This window comes from Phymastichus coffea, unplaced genomic scaffold (genome assembly GCF_024137745.1).
Source record: "Phymastichus coffea isolate CEN01 unplaced genomic scaffold, Cenicafe_Pcof_1.1 PCOF00055, whole genome shotgun sequence".
NCBI classification, from domain to species: Eukaryota; Metazoa; Arthropoda; class Insecta; order Hymenoptera; family Eulophidae; genus Phymastichus; species Phymastichus coffea.
In genome coordinates this window covers 481,580-494,244 of record NW_026706866.1, presented here as the reverse complement: position 1 = coordinate 494,244, position 12,665 = coordinate 481,580, and the positions used below count along the sequence as shown (strand labels likewise).

The following is a 12,665-nucleotide window of genomic DNA, read 5'->3' as shown; positions in this document are numbered from 1 at the left end:
TACGTTATGATCAGCGAAATGGATTTGTAGTATATTTAAAATATACTGAATACTTATTGTAATTCTGACAAATGATTGTTTAACAAATCCCAGAATCCCTTTCTTTTTCCAATACCTGTATATACTCCTAATTAATAATCTTGATACCAGTATTGAACAGAGAATAAATGATAAATATCCTACAGAAGAAAATTAAGACTCCAAATGCAATCTTAAACATAATAATTTACTTTATACTTACCTTAAAACCCTGTTTTTCAAAACAATTAATTTTTAAATTAAATATTTCTCTAATATAAATATTAACTGCTATTCTTTGTTGATATTTTAATTACAATGTATTAGAAATTTAGAAATTATTTATTAATTCTACATATGGCCCATGTAATAAATTGTTGCAATATGAAACAAATCTGACCATATGAAGGGCTAAATAATAAGCTATGATTCATTCATAAATTAGGAAATTATAATGTAAGTATTAGCAGTATATATATATTTTTTTTATTCAAAACATTAAAACTGTTGAAGCAAGATTAGAAGAAGTCAAGGACCGAAAAGATATGAGTAATCAATTGTTCAGTTTCGGTTTATTATTTTTTTTAGTACATTGATATCCAAATGTTCACTTATGTTAAGTAAATTAGAAATATTTGGTTAAGATTTTTAAATAATCATGATGAATATTATTCATTAAATAGCAAAAAAGTATTAAGTCTTGTTAATAGGCCATATATCAAATGTATAGCCTAATCACAGGATGATTCTTTGAAATAAACAATGTTTGTTGTTAAATATCAATACATCTACATTTGTAAAATTAAAATTATAGGTATGGTCTAAACAGAAAATACTTATATTATTTCTAGATTGTTTAGAAATTTAATTGATTTTATTATACATGGAAAAAAGTTTTAATGTTAACTAGAGATTTGAGTAGATTGAAAAAAAAAATTAAGGATAATAAATGTCATAATCGTTCGAGTACGTGAAATCTTTGTTGAGAAAATGTTTTCATAATTAAGTTACAAAGCGCGTAATACAAAATGTTCATTTTCATTTATGACAGTTATAATTTAAATGCAACATTTCTTTGAAATTAGTTTACATTGTCAAATACTTGATGTTTCTATTACAATAAAACAAAGGAATATTTACTATAAGAAAATCTTTCAAATAATCCCTTCAACTTAGATCTAGAAATGCACAGTAATAATTAATTAAAGTAATAGTCTACCGTTAATATCTATACAATGGTAAACTACGTGGTGTTTTAAAAAAGTTTGTTATAAAACAGTAACTCATAGTTTCCATGCTACAATTACCAAAGTACAAATATCAAAGGAAGATCTAACTCAAATTTTCAAATAAAATTAAGAACATATTCTAATGAAATTTAATATTTTACTATTTCTTAATAATGAAGGATGCCTTTTGTGAAATCGATAGTTATGATCCATTTGTTATTAATGGGAATGTAAAACACCACGTCTGGATTACTAATCTGGAAATCAATTATAAAAAGAATTTCAAATACGTGTCTTCAATAAAAAAAAAAGTATTTTCTCTTCCACAATTTTTAATCCCCCCATTCACTTATTAGAAAATAAAATTAAAATACATGGCTTTTACTGAAATTTTTGTTTAATGTCCCCAATATAGGCCTCCTGTTTGTTCTTGATATACTTCAATAACATCGTCATTTTCCATTTCCAGCTGAAAATACAGTATAAAATTAGTTTTGTTTATAAAATCATGCTAATAATAATAATTTAAAATTAATAATAATTTAAAAAGTAGTAAATGAACTGACTGATTACAATTTTTTTTATATTCATAAACATTAGCAAGCACATTCTTAACATTTTTAATAACAGTTTAAATAAGATTTTTTGTTTAATATTTTTAATACATAGAATTTAATTCAATATATAAAAATCCTTATAGTGAATCAGTTACAAATTCATAATCCTTTAAAACATATCATAACTGGATTATCTTTGAAAAAATTGAGTTTTAAAAGTTTATATCTAATATTTTCAGTAAATAACGTTTAATTAATAACTGTAATAAATGTTTTGTTACTATAAATAAAATTATAAACATACATTTGATACGAAAGATAAGTCGATATTTTTTATTTATGTAACGTGAAGTATTTCATAAAATAATGTTGAATAAATATTTTACAAATTAAATATAAAATCTTGAACTTGTTTTCAAATTAATTAACATTAATTAATTTAAAATTTAAAAACTTGGCATAAATTAATTGGAAATTTCAAACATAATTTAATATGGCAGTAATATTGTTATGCATGAAAACAAACTGAACTATTAAAATTCTTACTAAGTTCATGCTGTGCAAAACTATTGTTAATATATATCGAAAAATAACATTGATCAAATGATTGTATATTTACCTGCTTTGGTGTTTCATCATCGTTAATTCTTTTGCCATCAAACAGAAACCTGAGCGATGTCATGGGTACACCCTGAAAATTACAGAGAAAAATACAGATAACCACTTGTGTAAATCCCATTACTTAAATAACTTTTACTGTATCGCGTAATTAACGAATGAAGGGATAAGTACGATTAGTTGAAAAATTTGATAACAATAACAATGTTATCTTTCTGGTTAATTTGGTATGGTTGAAATAAACATATAAATGAATAAATAACTCAACTCACCACGCGATCACTGTAGGACTTCTTGAGTTTACCCATTTGAGTCGTCATTTTTACCCTGAAGTGGATTTCGTTGCTGTCCTGTTAAATGAAAGAGAAAAGAGTGTAGATTGGAAGGAAAGCAAAAGAAAAAAAGGAAAAAATCCACTTACATTTCCGACAACTTTGAGCTTGATATATTCAGAGTTGGCATCGCCAGGGCCGGAATCAGGCTTCTGTTCCTGCAAGGAAAGCGAGCGTCGAGGTTATAGAGTGGTTAAAGAAGCCGGTAGAGTTGTAGAAGAATTGATGCATGAGGAGGAAAGCGGTCGGCGTCGTCGGCTTCGCAAGCAATTTTCGCTCGCGAAGACTCACCTGGTTGTCACCCATTATTGCAGATTAGATTGAAAGTGTTATCGAGCACGCGCCACAACTAGCGAAGCAAACACACGAGTAGGCAATATGGCGCTACGCTTTTGTCAGTTTCATAAGCTTATATTCGAAACGAAACTGTTCACCGGCGTCGCTCCACGGGACGGCGTGCGCTGCTATAGTACAAAGATCGGCGCGGTGGCGGCGGTGGCAACGGCTGAGCGGCAGCGACGGTGAGCGGTCGACCTTTTCCGGTACGCGAGCTGACGCAAGGCGGCGACGGATACGCTTATAGAAGCTGGCTAGGGCACGATCTCTCCGTCTCTCTCTCTCTTCCCGTGAAGAAAGGTTGTGGCAAGCGGCGTCTCCGATAAAACGCGCTGAGGCGATGTTATAGAGAAAAATGCCGGGCAGCCGGAAGTTCGTTCTGATTCGTCGGTTCGACCGACACTCACTCGACTTGTCCATCTTTTGAATTTTATACGTTATTCCGCTTATTTAGTTGTCCAGATTTTCTTGCACGTCCTTACATGTTTTTCACACTTCCTTTCTTTTTCTCCTGTTTATTTCCAAGCTAAACTGTTTTTTGTCATTATTATCATGATTTGCGATGCATACGATTGGAAGTCGTGGAATTTTACCGATTGTATGATTCTTCGATTAATTTTCGTTAACGAGATTTCTTCATCCAGTCATGACGTCATGTTGAAAAATATTACGTAATATTATGCAAACTTTCTTTATTCTATTATTAGAATGATGGATTGACGTACTAATCGCATAACGATGTTATTATCGTGGATGACAAGAATTGTTTCAATAAAAAAATGTACACTACTAATAGTTTGTTGCAAACATGATATATTAGTAATTATTCTAAAACTTGGGAGTCTATTTACAATATTACACAGAGAAATGTAGTTTGAATTAGTTGCATTCAGAGTTTAGTTAAAATCAGTAGATTTTTTATGATAAATTACAGAAAAATTTTATTTTACAAAGCTTAAAAATTTGTATGGGTAACAGTATAGTTTTACTGCAATCGACTTATTTGTAAGTTGGACGACGATTTGAAAGTCAAGAAGAAAGGTCCCTCTTGTCCTGGTAAAAATGTCGATGGAATGACATTGTAGATTCCCGCAGGCACATCCACTAGTTCAAGATAAACAAAACCGGAGCTGAAATTGATATTGCAATTAGATCATACGAAGATGTATTCGAATGTGATCAAGGTGGAGTTCATACCGGAAAGGTCCAGAAGTTTTACTTTTGAAGGCTGTGGGAGATTCGGGATCATTCAGAATTACCGTCAAAATTTCAAATCCGATCTGATATTGTTTTGGTCCTTTCAGAATAATAAGCAACCAATTATTATTATTTGAGCTTTCAAGAACTAATTGGTATCTAGGATTGTGAACGTAAGTTGCTGGGTGATTTCCGCATCCTCCAGCGCTAACACCTTTCCATTGACCGTCTTTGATCTATAGGTAGCAAAAATACATTGCAAAAAATTAAACTGGCTAGCTTAACTTAGAAATAAAGTCATTGGCGTTTTAAAAATTTAGGATAAGTTGCTTAATGGACGTGAATTCATGACCGTATAGACATTATTGCTTCAAATTTGGTGCACATTGTTTCACCCTTTTTTTATCGACAGAGAATTTATAGCATAGGTCGTATTTGAAAAAATGTATTCAGCGGGAACGTTTTTGGATTGTAATGAGCTTGTAAATCTAGGTATTTTATAAAACGTGCTCAATATACTTGTAAACACGTAGGGTTGATTTCAATTTTACGCTACACGTACTAATTCGCGAGGTTTGCTGCTATTAATGTTTGTACTGTCAGAAAAGCGCAATTAACGCATTGAAATCCATAACTCGATCAAAACTATCTAAGAATTCGGTGTAGCCACTTTTTTGAAAACCACGTCTCATTTTGGCTTGCAAACGGGTTTAGCTTCTAAATTTCATGAAGTAAGGACTGCAGGAAGTTTCGAAATTAATAAATCATCATTTGGAGTTGAACATTTTAGTAACCGAAAGAAAATCATGTCTTCAAAAGCACACGCCACATCCATGTTTGAGACAAAGGAAGAAAATGTGACAGTATCTTAGACCCCGGTCCCATAGCTACGTACAAATGCGGACGGATACGGACGCGAATCGCAACTCTAGTAACATCACTAAAAATATCTAGTTCGATTATTTAGTGCCAACACTACCGGTAGTGAGCAAAAGTAACTGTTGTTTAAAACTGTAGCGTCGAACATACCACATTTAATGAACGCTTATCTAACCTTTACATTATTGCAGTCTATAAGATAACAAATGATAGAGAATTGATAGACTTTCAACTACAATTAGTGGAATTAGGCCTTAATTTTATGGAAGTACTTATATATATGAGAAGAAGAAGAAAATATATATAAATGATATGTATTAATCATCCCAAAAACTTTTTTTACATTAGCATACTCATCAATAAGCAATATTCATGAAAATTTGAAAAGTAAATTGTAGACCTGACATTTGAACATTAAATGTGGTACGTTCGGCGCTTCAGTTTTAAACAACAGTCACTTTTACTCACTACCGGTAGTGTTGGTACTAAATAATCGAACTAGTATTTTTAATGATGTTACTAGAGTTGCGATTCGCGTCCATATCCGTCCGCATTCATACGTAGCTATGGGACCGGGGTCTTATAGCACATAAGATTTTTTCCTGTTTGTCCGATTTACTGATGATTTTTTTTTTCTATATTTTCCTACCTAGACCGTAACGAAGCATCGTTTGACGATTTTATGGCAGCCCTTTCTTCATAAAATAATTTAAAAACTAGACCTGATTTCCAATATTATTTATATTTGTATGTTGCATCAACGTTTTGTTTTAGTCATAAATGCAAATAAAAAGTAGGTTTAGATATTATTAGAACAAAAAGTATTTTTTTAATAATTTTATTAAAAAATTCTACCAGATTCATTAACGACGATTATTCATTATATATTGAAGATATAAGAATTAAACCACAATATAACTGACATACCGTACTAATTAAAAAGTGGACAAATCATTCAAGGATTCGCTTACAAAGTATATCCAAACTATATACATTGCCATCGGATGACTTTTGCCCACCCTAGACCAATCTTAGTAAAACTTCAAAGATTTATATCTCGGCTCCAAAACATGCTACAGCAACCAGCGGGATATGATTTTAAAGGTCTTTTGTAGAGCTTTCGAACCGTATGAAATACATATGAATAAAATCAATTTTTCCGTCTTTTCTCTCGAATTTTAAAGCGATGTACTTTTTCGGGAAGTTATCGGACAAGAAAACTAGACATATCATTCAAAAGCTCATTTGAAAAGCTACAAAATTCATATGCGAGAAAATTTTTGAAACTTGTTTTTTACGAGCTACATATCGTTTTACAAAAAACTGACCTTTTTATAAAATCTGTTGTATCTCTGAAAGTTGTGATTATGAAAAATACTGTAAGAGAAAAATATGTTACATTTTTCAAGGATTAACTGCCTATTAATTGGAAATATAAAAAACAAACATTTTTTTTTAATTTTTTAATAATTTTTTTAGACAAAAAAATGTGTTTAATGTATAAATACATAATACAAAAGAAAATTCGAATAGACAAAGAAAAAAAATGTTAAATTAAAAAAACGTTCAATTTATGTATTGGTTTTGTTATAGTTTATTATTAGTGTTAAAAATGTAGTCAGTCGATGATGATTAGTATTAAAAAGTGTAGCTAGTTTGATATAAAATTGAAACTTCAACAATTTCTGTGCATGTTTGTACTGCGACGTTTTATATGTTAAAAAATTAATTTGTGTTATTAAAAAAATTTGTTTCACATTAAAAAATGAAAAGGAATTGACAAATTAATATAGCAATTGTGTTATTTTCGTTGTTAATAATCTAAATTTTCTTTTATATAATAATTTTATACATTAAACACAATTTTTTGCTTAAAATTTATTAAAATGCAAAAAAAAATGTTTGTTTTTTATATTTCCAATTAATAGGTAGTTAATCCTTGAAAAATATAACATTTTTTCTATTACAGTATTTTTCATAATCACAACTTTCAGAGATACAACGAATTTTATAAAAAGGTCAGTTTTCTGTAAAACGATATGTAGCTCGTAACAAACAAATTTCAAAAATTTTCTCGCACATGGATTTTGCAGCTTTTCAAATGAGCTTTGGAATGATATGTCTAGTTTTCTTGTCCGATAACTTACCGCAAAAGTACATCGCTTTAAAGTGGAGAAAAAAGACGGAAAAAATTGATTTTATTTATAATGTCGCACAATCTATAAAAAAAGAAAATCATATATGTATTTCATATGATTTAAATGCTCTACAAAAGACCTTTAAAATCATATCCCGTCGGTTGCTGTAGCATGTTTTGGAGCCGAGATATAAATCTTTGAAGTTTTACCAAGTTTGGTCTAGGGTGGGCAAAAGTCATCTGACAGCAGTGTATATAGTTTGGATATATTTTGTAAGCGAATCCTTGAATGATTTGTCCACTTTTGAATTAGTACGGTATGGCAGTTATATTGTGGTTTAATTCTTATATCTTCAATATATAATGAATAATCGTCGTTAATGAATCTAGTAGATATTTTTCATAAAATTATTAAAAAAAATATTTTTTGTAATAACAATTTTTAAGCCTAGTTTTTATTTGTATTTCCGATTAAAACAAAACGTTGGTGCAATGTACAAATATAAATTCTATTGGTAATCAGGTCTAGTTTTTAAATTATTTAATTAAATTAATAAGAAGAAAAGGCTGCCATAAAATCGTCAAACAATGATTAGTCTCGGTTGAGGTACAAAAATTTATGACCTTACTGCACTGTAACACCTAATGATGACGGTTCAGGTAAGCAATTATAGGAAACCCGTAATGGCCATTATCCCTTTATTATTCATATTTAATATTCTTGATATTGATCGGAGATAATATTCCCTTTCTCCTTCTTCCTAACCTCTTTCATTATTTTCGTTAAATAATGTATCGAAATATTACATTTTGCAGTTTTTGAAAAATTTAAAATGTTTGTTTTAGTAAAAGATATAATAGTAATGTGCTATATGTTTGAGGACAATGACATTTATTCAAACAGAAGCCAAAAATATATATATGTTTAAAAATAAAATTCAGACTATAAATTCATAGACTGCAAGTGCATTGATGCGTGTTTGGAAATGGAAATGTTAATTTTAATGATGCTTGTACACAATACAATTTTTTGCTCAAAATATTTTGACATGTTTAAAATTATTTGATCGAAATGTCTATTCTATTTTCTCATGATTTACACGAGGTGCATTTAATTGGAAAACACGAGAAAACTTTTATAATAAAGCACAGTGCCCGAGTACTACTTCATCAAACAAATTTGGTTCTTTGTGATGAAATTATTTCATAAATTAATCAAAATAAAACAAAACAATTTTTGATTGTGTTACGATATACTATTTGGATTTTTACATTTTAATAACCTTAACTATTTACAAACTAGGTACTGAATACGTTTCGCGTGCTTAGCACACGTATACGTAGATTATACTCAGTGAAAAAGAGCATAAACTTGGATGTCGTGTACGAGTGAGAACGTGATTTATCACCCGCTGCGATAGAACACAATGGTACATTACGATACGTGTTCCATGTCAAGAAAAGACATATTTGTTAGAAGGAAATCTCAAATAAAAATGTTATTCTGACTTGGGCGAATACGTCATAAAAAATCGAATAATGTTTTCCCGTTCTTGTAACGTAGTATATATACTATATTACTCTTTTTTATAGTATATCACTTCGTACTTTTACATCGGGAGATGAGCGACGTATGAAGGAATTTCGATAAACATAATAATTTTAGGTTTCACGGTATAACAATATCATATACAATTAGTTACTTGTTTTAATAGATGTTCCGTTTAATCATCCCGTTGAAAATAACTAAACCGAATTACGAACTAAGCTATGAATCAAAAGTCCTCTTAATAAACCGGTCAAGAAAATGAAAATTCCTATCAAATTTTTATGTAATAAACAACTTATTCAATTAAAATAACAAAATGTTATTGATTATATTTTGATGTTTTGTTAAGATACGTAAATTTTGTCTAAATTTTGTTCACCACGTTATAAAAATCATACTCTTCCACTGTTATTTTAAAACAGATTAATCACTCAAATACTAGAACAAAAAGCAGTATTTTTTTATACATACCGTTGAAAGTAATGCAGCATAATTATTGGTATCAATAAATCGTGAACAACAATAATAGATATTTTTCTACGAACATTGCTTTGAGATGCGATATATCATAAATATATTATTAAATGAAGTTATAGCTCATAAAAATTAATTTATATCACAAGATCAATATTTGTTGTTCATATCTTTTAAATTATTTATTAACTTACATAAAAAGTAGTAAAATGTAAATTACCTCTTTTTCAAACTTGTAGGGTTCCGCTATCTTTCGAAGCGTAAAAGGCGATGTTCCGTATGCCCTTAACGTATAATAAATAGTATTTGTTTTTTCATATTGAGATACTACCAAAGTATAACGTTTATCTCGACTTTGCCCAAGGTTAATCTTACACAAGTAATGTGGGCTATTTATTTTCACTCCATCGATATAAGGCAGGGGATAATCTATAAGAATATTTTTTATTTTTATATTTTAATCAACTATAATTTTTTATATTAAAACAATCCGTGATCGAATGCAATTTTTAAGTTATCGATTTATTATTATTATTATGATTTTATTAAAAATATTTGTTCTGTTTTATAGTATAATGGAAAATAACTCACTTGGGTAATAGACTCTTTTTCCATCATTCTGATATACATAGAGCGTAATATATTCCTGATTTTGTCGAAAATCTGCTATGTCAGTAATGTGCCTTGTTAATAAAATCCATACTGAACCGTTAACATCAGGCTGTACTTCCAGTAAAAATTGCGGATTATCACCAATATTAAATGCATCTTTTACGGGACCAGTTCCAGCTTTCCACATTCTGCAATTAAATATATTAAAATAAATAATGTTTTTCAAACAACAAACAGATAATTCTAAATTTACTTGAACTTACTGATGAATACAATAAGTATAATTGAATAATGCAGGATTCCAGTTAAAGTAGAAAACATCAAAGAAATGACAAATACTGTCGAAATCAATCCAAAATATACCGTTGTCAAATTGAGCCGCCGAATCAGGATCATAATTTAAAGTTTCTCGGAGCTCTGCAGTCCAATGATTAGTATCAAGTTCAGAAAAATTCCCTCGCCACCTTAAATGCGACCAAGGATTTTTTAGCTGCAACAATTTTTCTCCCTAAACAAATTTGAGATCATTAAAATGAATTTACAAGTTTAACTTTGATTAAGAATATTAGTAAGTTTTCTCACTGACATTGACTTTTCTAACGTCCAAAACTGCATAAGCGTGACTAGGAACTAGGCCGGTACGATCTGCATCGGCATCTGATAGATCTCCTGTTGCAACTGTAACCAATGTGTCTCCTTTATGAAGTCTTAAAAGTAAAGTATCAAACAAATTTTCTTTATTAAAATCTGGCTCATTAGGTCGTATTGCCCATCTTTCTGGTATCCAGCCAGTAAGAGCATGCAAATCTATATTCTAAAATGTTATAATAATTTTAACTTTTTTTCTAGCAAACTTTAATAAAATAATTTAAAAATTAGCAACTTACACTATTAGAACCAGGAAAATCATACCCTCCCATAACTTTCATATAAGCTTTTTCCAACAAAGAAATCCAAAGTTCTCCTCTGTTGTTGGAGTAAGAACATAGTAGTTGATTATAATGACTAACAGGTAGTAAATCATCTATCACAACTTTTCTTGGAATACCATTGATATGTAGCTTAATCATATATTTTCCTGTAAATAAAATAATGTCAATGAAGTGTAGAAGTACAGGCTGTAGTAAATTTAGGTTCATAATTTACCAAATGGATTATAAATTGGTTCTTTATTTTTATTTTTGGGATAAATAATTGAAGTAATAAGTCTTCTACCAAATTTTTTCTCATACTGTGCACTCACTGCTAAAGAAGCAACAAATGAACAATCAGATACCACCTACGTAAAAAATTTTTCTTTTGATTAAATATTTTAAAATTAAAAATGTTAAATTAAAAACGCTGTAACAATTTAATAGTATTTCGAAATTTTACCGTTTGTTTGATACTGTGATAGTCAACAACATGATTCATGACCATTTTAGGCTCTGAAAAAATTTCTTCTGGCCGGCTCCATCGGGCAAAGTCAGGTTTTTGTTTTGGTGATAACTCTAATAATCCATCTTTATCAGTAAATGGAATTGCATATTGGAATCGTTCTGATAAATCTACATTCATAAAAGGCACAAATTCATTATCATTAATATGTGAGCTATGTAATAAAACTCTTTTCTCTTCTTCTGTATAATTTCCACTTCCTCCAGTGACTTTCAAATGAGCACTACTGCCTCTATGCAAAGGAGGTTTGCTTGGTCTTGATGATACTGAAATAAGATATTTTTTTGTTAGTTAATAAAAAATTAAAAAACATTTTTTATTATTTATTATTGTTTAATACCTGGACTAGTTTGTGATGTAGCAGTAGTATTAATAGGTGGTGGTTCATTTGGTTCATTCTCTATAGATTCATCATCTATGGGAAGTTCTGTTTCAGGTACTGATGGCAAATTTGGTATAACTGTTTCTACCTCATTTTTTTTTATTCCTTTTAATGATTCAGCTCTATCCAAAGCATGACGAACAAGATTTGTAATTTTAGTTTTTTCATTACTTGTTGCTTTCTAAATATAAATTAAATTTAAATTAATTTTTATCTACATATTGCTATAAAATGAAATTAAATCATACAGCTTTCAGGCCTAGTTCTGCAGCATTTGTATAAAGTTTTATAGCTTCTTCTTTAAAACCTGCTTCGTCAGCATCAAGAGCTTGATTGAGTAAAAATTTACATTTTTGTAGTTCAGTTTCAGTGGGTATTTCTGATTCATGTTTTTTTCTTTCTTCATCTAAAACTAAAAAATTTATTTTCGTTTTTTTGAATATCTGAATAAAAATCGTAGATATATACATAATATAAACACAAGTTTTGATCAAAACTCACTTAAGTTTTGTAATTCTGCTATTCTATCTTGATACTCTGTACACTTCTCTGCTAATGCAGGTACGGTTGATAAATTATTTAAAAGTCGTACAGCAACGGAATAATAATAAACAGCCTGTTGATACTGTTCATTTTTGTCAAAATCTACTGCTCTTCTTGCTGCATCCAATGCAGCTTCCAGTGTTTGATCCATTTGTTTATACTCAATAGCTAGGTGTAAGATATTCAGAAAAATCTTAAATTTCTTAGTATTAACATAACTCTTTCTTCTAATGCAAATAACTTAACAATGCGACTCATTAGATTTTCATTTTATTAGTCATCATCACAGCTAAAACTGGTGTCTGCTACTGCTATATACTACATATATACATAAGATTCGCGAGAGGTATGCATTGTTTTTCTTT

At 29.6% G+C, this 12,665-nt stretch overlaps 2 protein-coding genes across 4 annotated transcripts; both read right to left on the bottom strand.

Moving 5' to 3' along the window:
* Positions 1 to 745: 745 nt before the first annotated feature.
* On the bottom strand, positions 746 to 3,403 carry LOC131665940 (small ubiquitin-related modifier-like). 3 transcript variants are annotated; one of them, XM_058938213.1, is made up of 6 exons: positions 3,046 to 3,403; positions 2,844 to 2,912; positions 2,695 to 2,772; positions 2,424 to 2,495; positions 1,633 to 1,716; positions 746 to 1,504 (listed from the first exon to the last, which is right to left on the bottom strand). In XM_058938213.1, exons 1-5 carry the CDS (start codon positions 3,058 to 3,060, stop codon positions 1,645 to 1,647), a joined length of 306 nt encoding a protein of 101 aa, XP_058794196.1. In that variant the 5' UTR covers positions 3,061 to 3,403; the 3' UTR covers positions 746 to 1,504; positions 1,633 to 1,644. The 3 variants fall into 3 exon arrangements, with proteins under 3 accessions (XP_058794196.1, XP_058794195.1, XP_058794194.1); XM_058938212.1 differs by having other exon boundaries at positions 756 to 1,504; positions 1,622 to 1,716; positions 3,046 to 3,401; XM_058938211.1 differs by lacking the exon at positions 746 to 1,504 and having other exon boundaries at positions 1,562 to 1,716; positions 3,046 to 3,399.
* A 505-nt stretch (positions 3,404 to 3,908) lies between these two features.
* Positions 3,909 to 12,598, bottom strand: LOC131665929 (calpain-7-like). Its single transcript, XM_058938189.1, has 12 exons — positions 12,259 to 12,598; positions 12,006 to 12,169; positions 11,716 to 11,938; positions 11,313 to 11,641; positions 11,085 to 11,217; positions 10,826 to 11,016; positions 10,525 to 10,752; positions 10,202 to 10,446; positions 9,918 to 10,126; positions 9,547 to 9,755; positions 4,288 to 4,523; positions 3,909 to 4,220 (listed from the first exon to the last, which is right to left on the bottom strand). The coding sequence occupies exons 1-12, from the start codon at positions 12,449 to 12,451 to the stop codon at positions 4,076 to 4,078; spliced, it is 2,505 nt and encodes an 834-aa protein (XP_058794172.1). The 5' UTR covers positions 12,452 to 12,598; the 3' UTR covers positions 3,909 to 4,075.
* Positions 12,599 to 12,665: the final 67 nt, after the last annotated feature.

Excerpts from the sequence above, each read along its gene's own strand:
- LOC131665929 (XM_058938189.1), bottom strand. The coding sequence starts at position 12,451 with ATGGATCAAACACTGGAAGCTGCATTGGATGCAGCAAGAAGAGCAGTA. Across the intron at positions 11,939-12,005 it reads CAGAACTAGGCCTGAAAGCT|AAAGCAACAAGTAATGAAAA; the intron begins GTATGATTTAAT and ends ATTTATATTTAG. Across the intron at positions 11,642-11,715 it reads TACATCACAAACTAGTCCAG|TATCATCAAGACCAAGCAAA; the intron begins GTATTAAACAAT and ends ATCTTATTTCAG.
- LOC131665940 (XM_058938213.1), bottom strand. Across the intron at positions 2,773-2,843 it reads AGCTCAAAGTTGTCGGAAAT|GACAGCAACGAAATCCACTT; the intron begins GTAAGTGGATTT and ends TTCATTTAACAG. Across the intron at positions 2,496-2,694 it reads AGTCCTACAGTGATCGCGTG|GGTGTACCCATGACATCGCT; the intron begins GTGAGTTGAGTT and ends TGTAATTTTCAG.